The 20,965-nt window shown below is 43.7% G+C and overlaps 1 protein-coding gene across 50 annotated transcripts in view; it reads left to right on the top strand.

Moving 5' to 3' along the window:
- Positions 1-20,965, top strand: part of CAMK2B (calcium/calmodulin dependent protein kinase II beta) — a 925,878-nt gene that overhangs the window by 467,054 nt on the left and 437,859 nt on the right. For 13 of the 50 annotated variants that reach the window (XM_085635972.1, XM_085635963.1, XM_085635953.1 and 10 more), the window contains exon 6: positions 19,999-20,071. The exons of the other annotated variants lie outside the window; for them this stretch is intronic. In XM_085635972.1, the coding sequence (XP_085492098.1) occupies positions 19,999-20,071 (73 nt within the window). The remainder of the gene's footprint in view (positions 1-19,998; positions 20,072-20,965) is intronic. 50 annotated transcript variants of the gene reach the window in all.

The following is a 20,965-nucleotide window of genomic DNA, read 5'->3' as shown; positions in this document are numbered from 1 at the left end:
TTCTATACGTTTTGTTATGCATTTTTGTAGTTTTTGTGATGAATTCCGATTGTTTTTGATGGGTTGACTCTTTGTGTTTATTTGCCATGATCATTGTATTTTGTTGCTATATGCCGCTCTACTCTTTACTGAGTGCACTTGGTGTTTTTCAGTTGCTGATCAGTTAAGTTTTGCTGTTTCTCTTGTTCTTTTTTGTTAATTTACTTTTATATTTTGGCTAGCCTTAGGATTGTTTATAGTTTGTAACCTATTTTTTAATTGATTGGGTGGCTTTTGGTCGTTTGTCATGGTTTGCAGTTAGTATGATTTGATTTTTGATGGTTTGCTAAGGGTATTTTAGAGGTTTAGGATTCTTATTAGTTTGTTGTGCAATTGTTTATTTATTTTTCAAATGGTTTTGGTTGCTTCCTTAGCATTATTCTGTGTTGTTTAAGGGGAGGTTTTTGGTTGTTGGCACAGTAACTTTTTCTCCTGATATGAATTTTGCTAATTTATTAGGTGATTTTTTAGTTTGTCTATGCTTTCTATGGGTTTCTGGTAGTTTTGATTGACTCTTAAGTTGTTACTGGTAATTTGCAAAACACATTTTGTTAGAGTGCAGTTTGGCTTCTGCTAGTTGCAAGAGGTTTTCTAGATTTTTACTGGACACTTTTTGGGAGTTTGATAGATGTCTGTTAATTTATGTGGCACTTTCTGGTGTTTTACAGGTGGTTTGTAGTTCTTGTTTATGCAGTGCATTTAGGTATTTGTATGGTCTTTTTAGTTGTTCAAATCAAGCATTTTCATAGTTTGGGTCTTTTGTGTCCTTTTATGTGTGCTTCATTGTTAATAACTTTTTCTTTGACATATCACTTTAAGTCGAATTTCAGTACTTTTTTCTTGTTTGATACTTTTTCACTTTATGTGGAATGGTGATACCGCTTAATTGCTTCCTGGGTGATGTTCGGGGGTTTGTTTTGAACTTTCTCTGTCCTTCTTTTGATATTTGTTGTATTTTGTTGTTGCCTGGTGTTTATTTCTTTTTAATCCTATATACTTTTTGTATGGTTTGGTGCTGTTTGTGGGTGTGCATGGTTGTTTTGCTTGGTGTGTTGTGATTATCTGATGGAACTTTTTATAGGATTTTTTTGTCTTTTTGATGGTGGCCTGGTGTTTTTTGGTGGCTAGTGTTTGGTTGATTGTCCTCTGCTTCTCCAATATTAGCTGGCTGCTTTTTGGTTGTTTGGGGCTGTATTATGTTTGTTTTATTGTTTGACTACATGCAGCACTGTGAAAGCTAAGTGGGAGAGTAATATGTGTAGTATTATTTATGTGGTATAGAGTTCAACCAAGCTGCTGTATGATGAATACAGTGAGTCTATAAGGTAGCATTTTTATTTAATAGGATGCTTTTGGTGGGTGATATTGGAATTATTAAGATGCTGGAGATCAAGAACAGTTGTCAGTAGGGTTCTAGAATGAGTAAATGTGGTGAATTTTGTTATCTGTAGGATGTGAAGAGATGCCTGCATAGTGGCTTTAGCTGTTTCTAGCGTGTTGATGGGAGGTTAGACAGAGTGTTTGGATTTCTCTAGCTAGAAAGCATAAGTTGTTTTGGTTTGTAGTTGGGCGCCATTTGAAGTGTAGAAGAAAGACTGTTATTTAAAGTTGGCCTTGGATGGGAAACTAGTGGGTTCGTTCTTGGAAGATATGCTTTAAATGAGGGTGCAGAGATGAATGTAGAGACACAGGGAACAAATAACTTTTATCTGGTATTGACGGACTTCCAGTTAGCATGCATTTTAGGGAAACCTTGCTTAAGGAGCATTTTCAAAGCTTGAACCTAAACACATGTCCAGTAACCCCTCCACACCCACACAGAGTGTGGCGGTAGGGTTGTTCTTTTCCTTAAAATACTACGAGAACATGAGAAAGTGTGCCTCTTGGGTGATGGAATAATGTAGGACCTTTTCTTTGTGACCTCTCTTCCCTTCATCACTACCTCTCCGCACCCTAGCACTACCTTCACCAAACCTCTCCACCCTCCCATATCTCGTCTGTACCACCCCTTCGCCATCATAACTCCCGTCCTCCTGTGCTGCAGTTGATGTGGTGTCTGTCCCTATTAATTACTTTCTAAAACAGGCTGGTATCGGGGGGTGAGGAGTATTTGATCATCCCCTTCCACCTAGATTTGGGAGTGATGGACGGGTACAAGAGGGGCTCCAGGTGTGAATGATGGAATGTGATGAGTGAGGGTTGAAGGTAAGAAGTCAGAATGAAAACCCAGCTCTTTAAAAGAGGTGAAGTATTATAACTTCCATTCTTCATGTGTCCAGCTCAATGAGGACCTTATCACATAAACAAATTGATTGAAAGGACAAATACTGGCCTCATGATGCAACTGGGGTTGGAAATTTGCCCAGAGAAGGGCACCAAACGTCCATTGAGTAAGTGCTCAGGCACCAGCTGCTTGATGTGGGGAGCAGACCATGAAGAATGAGCTGCTTTCTGGGATAGGACCCTTCTAATAAGTGCCTTCTGGGATATGAATACAGGGATGTCTCGTTTGTGCTTTGCATCAGAAATCTGCAGGCACCACAGACTCCCATAACTATGTCTTAAATGTGTAATGTCTGAGGGAGGCAATGTTCTCTTGTGTCTTTGCTACTTACAATGCTATACACCCTCTTACACTACTGACATCACTCACCTTTCCGGGTTCACCTTGCTTTCCACCATATCGGGTCACCTGCCTGATTTTCTTTCCAAAATCATAAAACTAATATGGGGCGTTCCATATGTCCTCCTAAACAGATACAGAATAAAATATACTATAGGGGCAAAATGAATGTCCTCGATTTAAACCTAATAAACAAAATTTTTGGCTGATCAAAAGGTAGCATTTGTTGCTTAGAATATTCATTGAACTGTGTTTTTGCACAATCACACCCTAAAAAAATAAAAGAAAAAAATACATTGTCTATTAATACAAGCATGTTGTAATTTGTGCATATGTTAGTGTAGACATATTTTATAATAATATTATTGTAATACCATTAAATATAATGTTTGCATTTAAAAAAAATAGTATTTAATAATGGCCTCTAATTTAAATAGTAGCATCTTGTGGTATTGAGGTACCAGTATATTTAACATACTACATTAATGGAAATGTTACAATTGAAGCATTTTAACTTTGACATAGCTCAAATGTGATATATTTATTATTATTATGCGATATTAGTACACAATAATATGCATTAACATATTAGTGCCATATTTTAAAATGTAATATTAGATTATGTTGCGTTTATAGCTAACAAAGGCTTATTTTAGTATTTGTACTTTTTAATGTTTGCATATTTTTTATGCCATGTTTTAACATATCAATATTGGCATATTTCGTTCTTTTAATGTCCTCACATTTTGAACTAGCATTTTAAATGCTGCCTCGTTTTTTTCAGTTGGTATTAAAAGCACACAGTTATTTCTGTATGCTGAAATACATGTAAAAAGGTTTGTGTTTTGAAGCATATTCCCCTCACCACTTTCCATCAGTTTTCCATTAAATAATAAATACACACATTTTGGTTAATACTGCAAAAACAGCCATCATTTTGTTTAAGTGTTATATTTTCGGCATTGTGTCATTCAAGGTTGTGCCTTTTCATTATGTTTAAAAATATGCACAATCGTAGTGTATTTATTGTGGTGTTTTTATGATGGTATTCTTAATTTAGGTGAATATACACTGAAGAAACGTCACATTTTACAATACAATACAATTGGAAACACCTACCTGTAAAAAATAAGGATCGACACTGGACAATAAGGACTGAAAACTTGAAAGAACACTAGACTCTAGACTAGTGTATCCTGGTTCTGTGTACATGTCCTTGTATGGCAATTATAAAATCATACACTGCTAGTACCTATTCATATTAAATGCTTTCCGGTGATTCCCCATGTCAGGTCTGCACCATAGAAAGACCACCAAGAAAGCAATGTATTTTAAAACAAAAACACCTTAATGTACAACTTAAAATAATACTTCATAAAAGAATAAATGTTATGAATTGAAAAACTGCCCTCAGATACTTTGACATGTGCCATCTTGCTTGGGGATGCATACCATGTAGTTGGATACCTTATTTGCCTGTCCTACTATCAATGCAGGAGCTATTGTGGATTCACCAAGCCTGCCAAATGACTCTCTCTTCCCCAGCCCTAGCAGCCTGTCTGGGGCACCAAACCGGTTGGGAATGCCCCGATATGCTCAATGGCCTGTGCTTCTCTTGATAGTTAATACTTAAGTTTGTTGCCCACAAAGAATGGTACAAGTACACAACACAATAAGGGACAAAGGTCTTCAAGATTTGTCTTCTCTCTGTTCAAAATCTCTTGTTGCTTTTTTAGTCTTTTCATATAACGATGTATACGTTTCATAGAGTGTCCACATTGATTGGAGTGGTTACAACATACATATGGATCAACAGCCAACGCGTGTGTTGTCATATATTGTGGACATTTTCAAGGCAAAAGGCCTGATATCATGTAGTATGGCCTAGTATAAGGTTACAGTGAGGGCCTAGATCTTGCTGCACATGCCATACTATGCGATACTGGGCTCCTCTTGTCTAGTCTCTTCAAACCAAACCGGACTTTTTACTATCTACGCAGCTCTGAATCTTTTCTACCATCAGAGCTACACAATGGAGACGCACATTTATTTTGTACCATCAAACCATCATATGGGACTTTGCAACTTGCCTTTGAGAAGTCCTCAATGTTGGACGAAACCTTTGTTGGCTGGTAATCTGCGTATGATGTAACCACTCTAATCATATGTACTTTGTATGAAAAATATCTTCTACATCATTGAACAGACTAAAAGACCGTCAAGTTATATGACTCTACTAATAACGCATCAAGCAACTAAGAACACAATTACATCTTGAAGACCTTTGTGCCTTATTGTGTTCTTGATGCGTAACAAACGTACTTGTTCATTGCTATAAACTATCTTCTGATTGTTTGGCAAAAACCCTTGGGGCAGTGAAGGTCTAATTTGTGTACACCCGTTTGACAACAATTCGGAACACATTTTTACATTCTATGGATGTGTGACCTTTAAAGGATCTGCTACTGCATTTGTAATACAACTTCTCTGGATATGTCATATCACCTTCCTTTCTGTGCACTAACTAGCATTCTCTTGGTCCTCTGCTTGAAATTCCAAAGTCGTTATAGTTGGAAAACAGACGTTTCCAAGAAGATATTGCCTGGTGAGATCCAGGGCAGAACTAATTTCTTCCCGAGTTTCAATGTGGGATTCTCAACACTCTAGTTCATCTTTGATCTAACCACATTGGACGCAATGTCAGTAAGGTCTCTTCTCCCACTGCTCCTCAGCCCTAGAAAAGGAAAAGAGACATCCCTTTAAGGTGGCAGTTCACATTCTAACTGTACAAAAGTGAGCCCCGCCGTAGCTTGCCTGCATATTTACACAATCTTTCTGTGATTACCAACTCGGGGCCTGCCTCTCGCCTCACATTAGCTAGCTTTTCTTACTGTGGGGAAGCAGGCAGCTCTAAGCACTGGCCTCCTGTTTTGTGGATTACAAAACGGGGTACGGAGTTCCTCAAATACAGGAAAAAGAGAGATGAGGACCAGGAGGAGGCCCAGTCAGTCACCAATTTGGTTGTAAGGTAGAGATTAAGGGGAGGGCCAGGGGAGTGCCCTTTTCGGAACTAGAGCTCTCACACACCCAGCAAGCTAGGTGTCATGCTTCATCATATGAGCACTGCCCCTCGTCAAGTCGGCGCTGCAATCCTTGACGGGCACCCGAAACCGGGGCTCTTTAACGGGGATCTTTTGTTCCTGCCGATATGTGCTTGGGGGTGAGGGGCCTAGTGAAATGGATGTAGCAGGAAATAGAAATGCTAAAAAGGGTTAGTCAGTCCTAATCATGTGTTTATTCTGAAGGTAGACTGCCCTATTAAAAATGGTGTAGAGTGGCTAAGTCATAGAATTAAGGTGTCTAGACGTGAAGCTCTACTCTAGAGGATCGACATGTTTCTTGCCAAAATTGTCTGGAGGATCAAGGCAATTCTTCAGGATCAAAAAGCTGTCTACATAAAAGTGGTAATGTGGACTCTACATACCACGTCCTAGGTTGCTGCCCTAGTGATTTGACTAGATGTGCTAGCAACGGTGCTGGCGGTTATAGAGGACACCAATTGGGTCCAACGTCAGCAGACGTAACTCCCGAAGACCTACCCAAAACCGCCTGTTTTGGGTAGGTCTTCGGGAGTTACGTCTGCTGACGTTGGACCCAATTGGTGTCCTCTATAACCGCCAGCACCGTTGCTAGCACATCTAGTCAAATCACTAGGGCAGCAACCTAGGACGTGGTATGTAGAGTCCACATTACCACTTTTATGTAGACAGCTTTTTGATCCTGAAGAATTGCCTTGATCCCCCAGACAATTTTGGCAAGAAACATGTCGATCCTCTAGAGTAGAGCTTCACGTCTAGACACCTTAATTCTATGACTTGGCCACTCTACACCATTTTTAATAGGGCAGTCTACCTTCAGAATAAACACATGATTAGGACTGACTAACCCTTTTTAGCATTTCTATTTCCTGCTACATCCATTTTACTAGGCCCCTCACCCCCAAGCACATATCGGCAGGAACAAAAGATCCCCGTTAAAGAGCCCCGGTTTCGGGAGCCCGTCAAGGATTGCAGCGCCGACTTGACGAGGGGCAGTGCTCATATGATGAAGCATGACACCTAGCTTGCTGGGTGTGTGAGAGCTCTAGTTCCGAAAAGGGCACTCCCCTGGCCCTCCCCTTAATCTCTACCTTACAACCAAATTGGTGACTGACTGGGCCTCCTCCTGGTCCTCATCTCTCTTTTTCCTGTATTTGAGGAACTCCGTACCCCGTTTTGTAATCGACTTTTGGGGCATGTACGTTGGACCTCCTTAAATAAAGCCCCCTGTCCCTCTCTTTGGACTACTCCTGTTTTGTGGGCCATTCAGTTTGTTCTGGTCGACAGAACCACCCTTTGACGATTTAACTAAGATGTCACAGTACATCCGGTAATACCAACTCTATCTAGCGGACAAAACCACAATATCCAAGATTTGCAGATCCTCACCCTCAAACAAGCTCAGCAGAGTTGAACATTTTACAAACCCTATTTCATCTATTTTACTTATGGGCCCCTTTAGCATCAACCCATTCTTCTGGAAATCTTTCGCAGGGTATACTAATTTGCATTCCTCAAATAGGCACATTCCAAACATTTACTTACATGTCAGTCTGCACACACCATTCTCTTGGAGCTCTTTGAAGCCTAACCATGATTATTTTAGACCTTACACATCTCACTTTCGGGGCTCTCTGGAGTCTGCTCTCAGAGTGCCTTGCTCCCTTTTGTATGAGCGCCCTCAGCTCTGCTCCGCTTCACACACTTACCGCCAGGACCCACTGCCACAAGATCATAGATTGACTCCTAAAACTGCCTTTCTGAAGCCTGCCACCTACACCTTGTACACAGCCGACCCTTGGAGTCTGAGCTCTGTGGCCTGCCACTACAGCACCACACCCGCACTGAGCTTTTTGCATTCTGCCCTCAGGGTGCAACTAACTCCACTGTCAAACTGCATGCATCACATACCCTGGCGTCTAAGCTCTGTGCAGCCTGCCCTTTAACACTACACAGTCCTCTCCCTGCGGAGTGCATTTAAAAAACACACCGCCTTACGGTCACACACCAGGCACTCGCACGTGCAGGTAAACGTAGACATTAAGTTTTCTGCTGCGTGCCTTTTGAGCACCACACACTCTTCTGCCTCGTCTCCCTTGCAAACTTCCCTCCTCTAAGGTCAAGAGAGGGCGAGAGAATACATTAAGTGGAAAGGAGGAGCAAGAGGATGGCCGAAAAGTCGTCACAAATGGAGAAAGCAGGAACCTGCTAGAATGAGATAAAGTGGTAGAGTGTGCCTGGTTACGGATTAAAGAGGCCTGAGGTGGATTCAAGACTACGCAGGCAAATAAATGCTCCGACCATGGGCTTTTGAACAGGTTTTTTGGCACCAACACTCAGTACTTTCCAAATTGAGCACTGATCCTTTACTGGAAGGCAAACACGCCCACTGGCCTAGCTCGTTGCAGTCTGCCCAAAACGCACCCATGCCCTTAGTTCTGTGGATCCTGCTCTCCTAGCTACCGTCTGCTCTGTCTGCAGCCTGCTCCAAGACTCACCGAGGCACTGAGTTGTGTGCACCCTACACTTAGATGCAAAACACACTCACTGCCTGAGCTTTCTGCACGCTGCTCCAAGACGCACCCAGTTCCTGACATCCGTGCATCCTACACTCCGAGAAAAATGGCCACAGCCCTAGCTCTCTGCAGCCTTATCATTCCCTCACACACATACTTAGTTAGTCATCTGAAGCCTGCCTTTAGAGCATCACAGGTACCACTGTCTGAGCTCTATGTAACTTCGCCTTCTCTCTCTCTCTCTCTCTCTCTCTCTCTCTCTCCCTCTCCCACACACCCCTCTATGTAGCCTGCCCTAACCCATGCCGATTTTTAAACAGTGCCCTTGTGCTTGCGGCATTCAGAGCGTTGTACACTCAACTCTTTGTTCTCTACACAACCCACCCTATCACCCATCGCTAAGTGTCAAAGCTACCTTCCCTCATCCTTAATTTGTAGTGCGAAATGAAAGCATTCCAAGAAGTCCAAGCCGCAGCAGCACGGCCATCCTTTAAGGAAGCCCCCTTGAATGACTCCAATGAAGAGGAAAAAACCTCTGGTTGAACGACCATGGATCAAGCAAGTGAACGGAACATTAGATATCTGATAGGCGAAAAAAATAATCATTCTGATCCGTCTAGTGAGGGTAGAGGCAGAAAACGGTGGCCCTTGTTTGTTAATGCAAATTTATAAATCAAGAGTCTACTGTGTAAAATGATGCAGTTTGTTGTAGGTATACAGAAAGAGCTGTATTGACATCGGACCGAGGCCAAAGTGATTCCTGATCATTAGAAGGGAAATGGAAAATGACCAGCAAAAGAAAATCTCGGGATAAACGAAAAGAAGATAAGACTTTGGGAAGATTAGGATGGGTCCGGTCCAAGAACTACCTTATCATCCAAAATACCTCAAAAAACAAGCTCAATTGCCAGGAGGTCACCAATCACCCAGCCCATCCCACGAAGAGATGGGAAAAAGTAAAAAACCTTAAGGGTCAAAAACTTTAGAGATAAGTAATCTAAGGGCTGAAATTGAGAATATTGGCGTGCCGAAAGCCCTGAGGTTTGATCCACGAAGGAACAGGAGTATCAACTCCTGCTTTTTGCTGGAAACAACTTCTAAGACGTCTAACAGCTAGCATGGCAAGGGCATCCAAAACAGAATGCCTAATGGCCCTAATTGCTGCCACTGGCTTCACAAATTGGATTCAGCTAAGCCCATCGGAAATACATCTCTCATGAAATCTAGAATTAGTAGGCCCCGACAGGATGAGGCATTAAAATCGTTACAGACACACCAAGAATGAAAGTCTCTCCAGAGTCATTCATATAGCTTCAAAGTACTTAACATTCTGGAGTTCTGTTTAGAAAGGGCCAACTGTAGAGATCAACCCATGGCTTCTAACATTTGCCTTTCAAATGCCAGACCACTAGAGAGATTTGAGTGTCTACTGAGGAAGGAGGGAACCTGAGAGGAGACAGATATCAGAAATATCCACTCTGGTTTCACCACCAACTTGGACAATAGAGGAAAATATGGGCGGCGATACCAATGTGTAGCTACCAGAAGAATCTCTGGTCGTTCTTCCCTGATCTTGATTAGGACCTTGGTCAGCGAAGAAAAAAAAGGAAGGGTAAACAGAAGCCCCGTGGACCACTGAAACTCATGGCACCTACCCCCCCAGACCTGAGGATGTAGGAGAGAGCAGAAATTCAGGAGAAGAGTGTCATGAGAGGAGGCAAACGGGTCCAACTATGGCTCTCCCATTTTGTTTCAAATTGTCAGAAAAAGACAGGGCCTTGGAAAGCTATGGGCACCGAGGATGGTAATGGGCAACTAAAGCTGTCTGCCAGTACATTGCCCTTTCCCTATCAGATAACTGCTGAAAGAGGACTGAGATTCACTTCTATCCAGTTGCCAATTAACTATACTGGATGGATTAGTTACAGAACCTTTGTCTTCCCAGGTGGTTCACATACGCTCTTGCTACTTGATTGTCTGTACAGACTAATCTGCCTGATCCTTGAGAAAGTGACCTAAAGCTATCAGGACCTGATAACTGCGGAGAGTTCCTTCTAGTTGGAGGAATGGCTCTGCTCCCTCCTAGGATCATGTATCCTAAACTGAGTGAGTCTGCATTGTTGCCCCAACCAAGACTGCTGGAATATGTGGTCACTGTAATAGGAAGGGGAGGAGCTAATAAAGTCTCCATGTTCAAGTTGGAAGGACTCAACCACCACTGTAGTTGGGCTGCTTTCGCCTCTGAAATGGGAATCATGAGCTCATAGTTCTTTGAGAATAGATTCCAGTGATCCAGAAGATTATTCACTAGGTGATGCAAGGAAAGACAAGCCCGGGGAACCAGCAACAGAAAGGCAGCTGTGTCTCCCTGAACTGCTAACCAGAACCAGAACCAGAGCGGGGGCTTCTCTGTGCCTGAGGAGATGAGTAAAATGGTCTGTCAGCTTTTTTTGTCTTGCTGGAGGAAAGAAAACCATCCCCATATCTTTCATGAAGAGTGCTCTGATAAATTGTCATCTCTGTATGGGCTGAAGACTAGATTTGGCTTTGTTTAGAAGAAATCCATGAGACAATAGAACTTTGCCCACGAGATGAACTGCCTCCTTGAAAAAGAAGAGGCAGAAATTAGCCAGTCGTCAAGGTAGAAAAAATAGAGACCTTGAACATGAAGGTAACCCACCAGATGTACTAGTATCTTTGTGAACACTCTGAGCCAAAGCTAGTCCAAATGGCTGGACACAATTGTAAGTGCTCTCCAAAAACGGTGAATCTTAGAAATTTCTGAGAACTGTGATGTATGGGTACATGAAGATATGCATCCTGAAGATCCAGAGAGGCTAGGTACATTATGGAAATATTAATGGCAGAATAGCTTGCAATGTCACCATCTGAATCAGTGGTGAGGACTAAACCTGTTGACCCTTTTTAGATCCAGAACTGGATGGACGTCTCCTAACTGCTTCTCTACCAGGAACATGATGGAATATCACCCTAGCCCCCTCTTGTGTTTCGTCACTGGGATAATGGCACCCTTGTTGAGATCTAAAATTCCCTTCTTCAGTTCTTGCCATTACACTGGCCATTGAGGGAAAGGTTTAGAGAGGAAGAAATCTGCTGGTTCTGAATAAAACTGAATTTAGTAGCCTTCATGGACAGCCAAAAGGACCCAAGCATCTGTAACGCCCACTTGACATTCTTTTAGAAAATGCTGAATTCTGCTGCACACTTTGTCCTGATAGTCATGCGTTTGGAGCTCCTTGGGGATAGGAAGCGGCTGTAGGCTGCTCAGTGGAGGGACCTCACTCCACTGGGCGCCAAATAATGTCCTGCCATTTAATGGGAGATGACTTGGCAGAGATTTCTGGCTATTGTCCACACTCCGTGATCTAATCCAGTTATGCCTTCTGGCAGCCGAACCTGAAGCAGCCTCACACAGTGAATCAAAGGATATGTCTGACAAGAATCGAACTTGCTGTTCCATCAAGTCCAAACATCCCCTTGCCTCATCCGACTTATCAGTGTCCACCGATGTAGCTTTCTTTTGGGGCAAACGAGGCATCTTTAGCCGCGCGAAAGCAGCAGCCAACTACTTCATGTCCTGTAAAATATAAATTTGTCTGGAGAGGCTCGGGGTCAGAGACCTGGGGCCATTCCTCCTCTGAAGAGGAATTCAAAGTTTTACTCTTGGGAGTATGTTTCTTTGAAGTGCCATTATGGAAAATGCAACACCAGTAGCAAGCCTTCCACCACAGTCATAAACAAGTGAGAAACATGCTGCGGTGTTACATATGTCCCGTGTCTTTATTTGCTTGCAACCGAAATGCGGGAGAAGAGCGGAAGTAATGTTCCGCCAGCCCAGAAAAGGCGCGGTTCCGCCAGCCCAGAAAAAGCGCGGTTCCGCCTTGTTGCTTAGCAACCGGCTATAAAATTAACTCCAAAGCCCCTGAGCACAAACGTAACACCCGGCCAAGAATTAACGGCAGCGGAGCGACTGAAAGCCGTTCCGAATCGCCAAAAAGGGGAAACGCAAAGAAAAATATTTCCATCGCGCTCCTAGTCGCTCTGCTGGGGAGAGCAACCGAACGCTTAGCAGAATTCAACAGTTAAAGCACTTGTGCCGTTTATAAATGAAGGCCGTAAATATTTCATTAAAAAAAAACACCTCTGGTCTTGACCCAGAGACCGTGGCCACAGAAAAACAGCCCGAAAGTATTTTGTTACAACCCCTTCTTTATGGATCATGTGACTGTAGTAAATAAGTAGGCATAGAAAGGTATCCTCTTGAAGAGCAGTTTAATAAGACAGAGCAAGCACAAGAACGGACTCTCCACGACAGAAGCCAACAGCAACTGTCTAAGAAGAGAACGTAGAACACACAGGGCAGAGAAGAACATAGAAGGATAAACATTCCATAAGCACAGAAACACTAAGCATGTACTACACATCTTCTTCCCTTCTAAAGAAAACAGAAACAAAACAAAAAAAAAAAAAACACATCAGCAAACAAAATCTTGCAAGTAGGTTGGAGCCCTCCTAAAACGTGGAGTGCGATTAGAGACCAAAGGCACAGGTAGAGGAATAGGAATAGATGTTGACGAATCTCCAGCACCCCCAACCACCAGAGGTGCAGCAGCAGCAGAGTGAGACTCCGAAGGCAGAGAAGCCAAAAGATACCCACTGCTACCTTCTTCAGAAGAAGGAGATTCCACAGGAGAGCCTCCAGGACTTTCCAAAGAAGCACCTCTCCTATACAAAGCTACCCGCCTGAAATTCCAACATTCCCCATTGTTAAGAATGACACAATGATCCAAAACCTTCTTGACCGTAAAAGGACCCTGAAATTTTGACAACCCTTTGATTATCCTGCCCCTTTTTACCTTGACCAAATCCCCCACACAAAAAGGACGCACAGAAGAAGTAGGCAGCAACGCAGCAAGATCCTTTTCCCCAGCAACCACCTTCTTCATCCAGGCTGGAATCAATTTAGAGCCAGGAACCCGCCCCCTCATCATTTGAAAAGGAGACAGCTGACCATCAATAAGAGGTGTAGTGCGATATGCCCACAACATTTCATTGACCATTTTCCGAACAATAGAACCATCAGAAAAAGCCATCTGTATGATGCCCTTTACCACCCTATTGGCCCTTTCACAAATCCCATTGCCTTGTGGGTTGTACAAAGATGTGCGATGGTGAGATATCCCACATCCCAAGAGAAAAGATTGCATATCAGAAGAAATCAATTGAGTACCATTATCAGTTATGATTACAGAAGGAAGACCCTCATCCCTGAACAAATTTCCTAAAAATCTGATAGTAGTATCGGTAGTGATATTGTTGGTAAATTCCACAACTAACCATTTTGAAAAAACATCCACGACCACTATGGCAAATCTGTCTCTCTCGTGTAACTCACCCATGGGACCAATAAAATCTAGACAAATGGTGTGCCACGGTGAACCTGGGTTAGGTAGATGCCCCTGCGAAGTACTAGGACAAACCTTGAGTCTCTTTTCCCCTTCTCTGCATGTTGGACAATTCTCCACCCAATCCACAACTTGAGAATCCATGCCAGGCCACCAGAAATTGTCTTTGAGACGACGCTGAGTAAGAGTTTGACCTAAATGCCCCTCATGTGCCAAGGCCAAAAGTTTGCTCCTCAGACCACAAGGAGGTATGAACCTCTCCCCTTTTGCAATAAGATTAACCCCAACTAAGGAAAGATCATCCAAGACCTTAAGAAAAGGACGCACAGAAACCGACACCGCACTCTCCCTTCTGGAACCAAGTGAAATTAATTTGATAACCTCCTGCAATGTCACATCAACAGCCATCTCTCTCTCCCAATCACAAGCCTGGAAAGCCCCTTCACCAACAAACACAGCATCCTCCACAGAAGCAACAGCAATATCATAAGAAGAGCCAGAAGTGGAAGAATCAAGAACTGACCTCCAATCCAAAGATAACCTTGAAAGACAATCGGCTTGAGTGTTCCTCCAGCCCTGGATATGTTGAACAGAATATTGAAATTCTTGAAGCTTAGAAGCAAGCCTCGCCAGTCTAGCAGAGCCTTTGCCCGTACCACCAGGAGAGAGAACTTTTATGAGAGGCTTATGGTCCGTCTTCAGCACAAACTTCAAACCCCACAAATAAGTTCTAAAGTGTTCCACTGCCCAAGCAGCAGCCAGAGCCTCCCTCTCAATTACTGAATAATTTTTCTCAGCATCAGTTAAGGTTCTAGAGGCAAAAGCCACTGTACACTCAGATTGATCATAAACTTGAGATAACATAGCCCCTAGACCAGTAGCACTGGCATCTACGGTCACCACAGAAGTCCTCTTAATATCAAAAGGAGTAAGCACTTTTGCATCGCAAATCTCTTTTTTGATGGCCTCAAAAGACTCTTGCAACTGGGAAGACCAAACAAACCTAACACCTCTCTTGAGAAGCGACCTCATAGAAACAGTTTTATCTGAAAAAATTTTCACAAACTTTGAGTAATACTCAATAAGTCCCATAAAGGAACGCAACTGATCTTTGTCCTTAGGCCTGGGAGCAGAGTGAATAGCACGACATAAGTCCTGTTTCGGACGTACGCCACTGGCACTAATAGTGTAACCAAGATAATCTATCTCTTCAGTCAAAAACTTGCACTTGTCCCTACGCAACGTCAAGCCAGCTGACAAAAGTCTGTCCAAAACCAACCTGAGAATGACATTGTGTTGCTCCTCGGAGTCACCATAAACCAAAATGTCGTCTTGGAAAAACACAGTGTTACCTACACCTTCAAAAAGATCAGTTACCATCCTCTGAAACACACTGGCAGCCGAAATGAGACCAAAGGGCAACCGTGTAAATTGAAACGTGCCAAACGGTGTGATAAAGGCTGTCAAGTGTTTGGAGTCCTTGTGAAGATTAATTTGGTGATAAGCACTTCTAAGATCCAACTTAGAAAACACCCTAGCACCATGCAAAGTAGTGACCAGTTCCGAAATGTTGGGAAGTGGAAAAGTATCCGCAATCACACAGTCATTCAACGACCTCAAGTCAACACAGAAACGGAGTTTGCCATCCGATTTTTTAGTGACTACAATGGGAGAAACCCAAGGTGAAGCCTCCACAGGTTCAATAACCCCAGAAACAAGCATGTCGTCAATCATAGTCTTAACCTCTTGCCGAACCACTATGGGAATGCGCCTAGCCTTGTGTTGTACAGGAACAGAATTCTCTTTTAGGATGATACGATGGGAATACCCTTTGAGCTGACCCAAACCCTCTCTGAATACCAAGTTGGCCTTCTCTAGGATATCCAGTAAGCCACTGTCTTCAACAACCATAACTTGTGGGAAAGCACGGGGATTGACAATTATCCCTAAGTCGTACTGGTGAATCCACCCAAGTATGGCTGGACCAATTTTGGACACATAAACCTTGCCATGTATTTTCCTGTATGAAAAAATAATGTCCGCTGTGAAGTACCCCACAATGTCAATGGTCTCACCTTGATAACCACCCGGGGAGATGTCCTTGGGTAAAAGACACCTGGAACCCCATTTGTCCCTGAAAAGTTCATAAGGAATGATAGTGTACCTAGAACCTGTATCCACCATTAAGTACACTTCTTTACTATCAATGGAGAAGAGAGCTTTAGGCCTAACCTTACGCCTATCATCAACTTGCCCTGCAGAATCTTCATCAATAACCAAAATTTTATGACCCTCCTCATCAAATAGAATAGAGTCTTCAACAGTGGTGACAGAAGAGCGAGATTTGCCACGACAAACTCTGGCATAATGGCCCATTTTACCACACTTGAGACACTCTTGCTTGGCTGCAAAACAAAATTTTGAGTCAGAGGAATGGACAGAGCTACCACATCTGTTGCACATGCGAGATGAAGACAACTTTTGTGTAGATGGTGGTTTGGAAGTAAAGTTCTTCTTAAAAATGTTTTTGTTCCTAACCGCAGCAACATCAGAGAGTTCACCAGAAGCAGAAGTTAGTTCTGAGTACTCTTGAGCCGAGACTTCATTAACATCACTAGACGGTTTCTTCTCCAACTCTTTCATATATCCTTGTGAGTCTTCAACAATTTTAGCTAATTCAATAGCAGTTTGTAAGTTAGGATTTTTTGCTGCCCAAAGACGCTCCTGAACTTTCTTATTATTACACTGAACAATAAGTTGATCTCTAATGAGCTCATCAGTCATGTTACCAAACTTACACTTGACCGACATTTCTCTAAGTCTTTCCACAAAATTATCAATAGTTTCCCCCATCTTTTGTCCTTTGGTATAAAATCTATACCTATTCATGACCAAATTCTCCTCTTTAGCATATCGGACTTCTAAGCGACAAATTGCTTCCTTATATTCATCTGGGACAGGTTGACCATTAGCCTGTAATGCCTGTGGTAAATAGCGAAAAATGCGTTGACCTTCCTTGCCCAAAGAACTCAAAAGTAAGGCTTTCTTCCTTTTTGCAGAATACTCCTGTGCATCCAAAGCATCTAAATAATTGTCAAACATCGGGAACCAATCATCCCACGAGATGCTGGGTTGACCGGGACTAACTAAGAAACTTGGAGGAAGAACTATTGAGGGATTTTCGTTGGACATTGTAATATAAAACAATGCGTGAGCACACACACAGGAGTAAATTGAAGAATAAGAGTCAGAATACACACACGGGAGGAAGAACAGAACCTGTGTGAGTATCGTCGCTGTACTGATGCAAGACAGAGTATACACACAAAAGAAACAACAGTACCTGTGTGTCTCCTCACAATACACAAGGCGTGTGTATCGCCGGTGTTACCAGGACACTGCACTGGATAAAAGTGTATCTTGACAATACACAAGGCGTGTGTATCGCCGCTGATACACTGCACCGGAACACTGTGAGGCGGAGCTGATGCACGTCCGTGTCCGTAGACCGTAGTGATAGCAACGATGGAAACAAAGATGGCCGCTACGTAGAGGACGTCAGGGCGTGAGAACGTCACAACGTGAGATCGTCAGAACTCCTTAGGACCTCACACAGAACGCCAAGGATTCACGACGTCATCATTTAGACTGCTGCCACGAAGAGGAACGAAGCTCCTGCTGCGCCAACTGCACCAACCGTCAACTTGAAAGAGACGCAGCACAGAGGGAGAACCGAAGGCAGAGATGCGCCGGAAGCCGAAACTGGAGACAACGACAACTTGGCTCAGCCTCACACACCACCAGATCGGAGCCAGAGCGACCCGAAGCACTTCCAAGCTGTGAACTGGGCCATGAAGTCAGGACCATCCGACTGACAGCCTGAACACCGACAGAACAACACAAAATCAAGCGGTCCAATGAAGACTTGATCAGGAAGTGGACATCAAAAGGTAAGAGTGGTGTGCAGGGTGAAGATCTTCCGCTCTTGTGGAGAAACTGCTGTGTGCCTTGGGAAAGCAGCGTATGGGTAAGAAGCCAGTCGTCGCCAAATTGTAGTAAATAAGTAGGCATAGAAAGGTATCCTCTTGAAGAGCAGTTTAATAAGACAGAGCAAGCACAAGAACGGACTCTCCACGACAGAAGCCAACAGCAACTGTCTAAGAAGAGAACGTAGAACACACAGGGCAGAGAAGAACATAGAAGGATAAACATTCCATAAGCACAGAAACACTAAGCATGTACTACAGTGACCATGGATATGGAATAAAGTGGCCAGTAACAGGAGATTTTATTTATGGGCGAGATCTGTGTACGCGGACCAGTTGCTCAATCCGTGAGGACTGTGACGAGGAAGGTGACAAGCTATGCCCTACATTCAGGCCCACCACACAATTACAGTTTGAGCTCCTACCAGCCTGTTGCCACAGCATCACGCGCCTAATGTGTGACCTTCCTCCAATCTTTCATCAGAGTATCGCACAGTCCGCCTTGGGAGCACCCTGCAGCCTACCTCCCCATAAGCACCAGCCCACAGGCTAAGCTCCCCTGCAGCCGTTCCTCGAAGCATCACTGATGGCCAGTGCCAGATCAACATGCAGGCTCTCTTAGAGAATGACACAGTCCACTATCTGAGATCTGATCCTATTGCTTTCACCGCGTCACACCCCGCTTACCGTCTGCCCCGCTGCACCGCACTCTCGCTGTCTTGAGCTTTTTGCCACTAGCTCCCAGTTTCACAAGCCCACTCTCTGGGCCCACTGCATATTGCCATCAGCGCTAAACATAACGACACCATGGCCTCACTGCCATCTCGTTGAGAGCAGCAGCCATCCTTCAGACCGTCGCAGGCATCGTGTCTGAGCTCTGTGTAGCGTACCCTCAAGGCGTAAAGCACCGCTACGTTTGAGGCACTGCTCCTGCATCCTTCTTTCAGAGCATCACCCTCCCACTCCACTCACTGTACAAGTATCCCCAGTCCACACTCGGTGTGACGTGCCCACTGGTGTCTGAGCTTCAAGCAGCCAGCCCTTGGGGCATCTCACACCCATTGCTTGAACTCCTCCTAACCTGCAAACAGTGACCGTCACTGTGACAGGCCCACTACCTGCAGCCTGCATATTCTGCGACATGCTTATTGTACGAGTTGCCTGCAGCCTGCTCTCCGAGCGCTTCTCTCTCTCTCTCTCTCTCTCTCCCTCTCACACACACACACACACACCTACCTGCCACCAAGTTTGCTGCACCTGCAAGCAACAAGCAGTCGTATGTTAAATGCTGACCCTATGCTGCAGGTTGTGCGCGCGTGCGTGTTCTCTTTCCGTTTCTCATTTCATTATCTAATTTTCCTCTACGAGATGCATCTCCTTTGGGTTACTTTTTTTTTCTCTGCAGCGATCTCCTTTATCACTCCTCTATTCTCTGCCACCGCTGTATTTCACATTTCTTGATCCACATCTAATCATTTGTTTTTCTCTTTTTTTTTTTGTTATCCTCTTTCCCCGCCCTCTCACCTTCTCATGTACCACCCTTTTATCATGCCTGCGTCTCCATTCCCTTTTTTGCATTACATGCCACCTTCATTCTCCTAACCCACCCTTTTTTCTCCTTATATTCTCCTTTCGCTGTTGTCCCCACCACATTCTATTTCGTCTCCTTTCACTTTGCTCCCCCGAACCTGTTCTCCTTTCCCTTCCCTACTGTCATCCTTTACATTTCCTTTTTCCATTATACCACAGCCCTCTCTATTTCTTCTCTAAGCTCCGTGCTCATTTTTAACTTAGTCCGTTTTGTACCCTGCATTCCCTTTAACCGCTCCTCCTTTCTTCTGTTATTTATCTGCTCAGTTACCCTGGTTTTCTCTTCTTTCCTTTCTCTTGCTCTCTCATATATATATATATATATCACCTTCACAAACTTCTTCTTAATTCGTAATCTTTTTTTCTGTGTCTCGTAGATTTCTCGTATTCTTTTTACTTCTCATCCCTCATTTTCTTTCTCTCGTATCGCTGTTCTTTCGATCACGTCTTTGTTTCTCACTCCCTTTTCATTCTGTATGTGCCTCCTTCTCTCTCTCGCTTAAATAGTGTTGAACAGGTTTCAGTCTGAACAGGTCTTATGGTTTGAAAAGGAGACAGCTATTCCAAGGGGCTTCAAAGGGTGGGCAGGTTGGAGGGAGAGTGAGTTTTGCTCCCCTATTCGCTCCTCATATTCCTCCCCTCCCCTTCCCTCCGACCAGCCTGTATGGTTGTTACCACTCACACCTGTGAACTAACACGCCCCCTGGTGTTTGCATGCAGTCATTGCATCCAGCAGATCCTGGAGGCTGTTCTCCATTGCCACCAAATGGGGGTGGTGCACAGAGACCTCAAGGTGAGTGTGCGAGCCCTGCAGCGCTGTCTGTCTTTGGGCCTATGCTGAGGTCGGCTGTCCTAAAGGGAAATCTCGAGTTTTCTCGACAGGCCAGTGCCACAGGAAGGCCGCAGTGGCAGTGTCCTCACCTGTGATGTTTGACCCACTCCTTCCCTGCTCCAGCAGCATTCTTGGTGCATTGGCCTGTCGAGAAATCTACTGCTTTCCCCTGTGAATCAGTCTGCCTCTCGGCCTCTGCATGCCTTTGGACTGTTGTCTGGGGTCTGTGTTAAATAATTAAACTGTTGTGTTGCCAAGAATATGTTGCTGCTCTTCCCACCAAGAATAATAAAGGAATAAATGTTTCATAAATGTTTCAGAGTGGGGTTAAGAGAGAAAGATGTTTTGTCGTGGACATTTTGGCACCAGCAGGAGTCCTGGGAATGCAACTCTAGAGGGAAAACAAGGGCGCTAACCCTATGACTGTCTACGGGTTACCCTTGGTGGCCATCTTTGATTAAAGTAACTTGGGAACAAAGTCCTTTCAGGCACTTTTTCGATGTGACCACAATTAAAAAATCTGGCAGGTTATTTAAGCTTGTTACTCCACCTAACTCTGTGCCTTCTGGGGTTACGAAAACCTTCCTCCTGAAAACGATATTAGGTAGATCTACAACTATAGTAAGTGTTCAGAGAGTTGTATCTTATAAGAATAACACAGATGAGTTCTTATTTCTTTATACTTGCAGATATTTTCCACACATTGAGTCTAATAGTAACCTAACAAATTAGTTAATCTATTACCAGATATACCCCTTTCAAGAATCTTTTTTGATAACCAAGTCTATTGATTTCAGAGCATATAAACAAGTCAGCAAAAACACGGATGTCAATAATTCTGATACGTCCAAGAAC

Source organism: Triturus cristatus, chromosome 11, assembly GCF_964204655.1.
Source record: "Triturus cristatus chromosome 11, aTriCri1.1, whole genome shotgun sequence".
NCBI classification, from domain to species: Eukaryota; Metazoa; Chordata; class Amphibia; order Caudata; family Salamandridae; genus Triturus; species Triturus cristatus.
The sequence above is the reverse complement of the archived record's forward strand: the minus strand, read 5'-3'. Positions and strand labels throughout refer to the sequence as shown.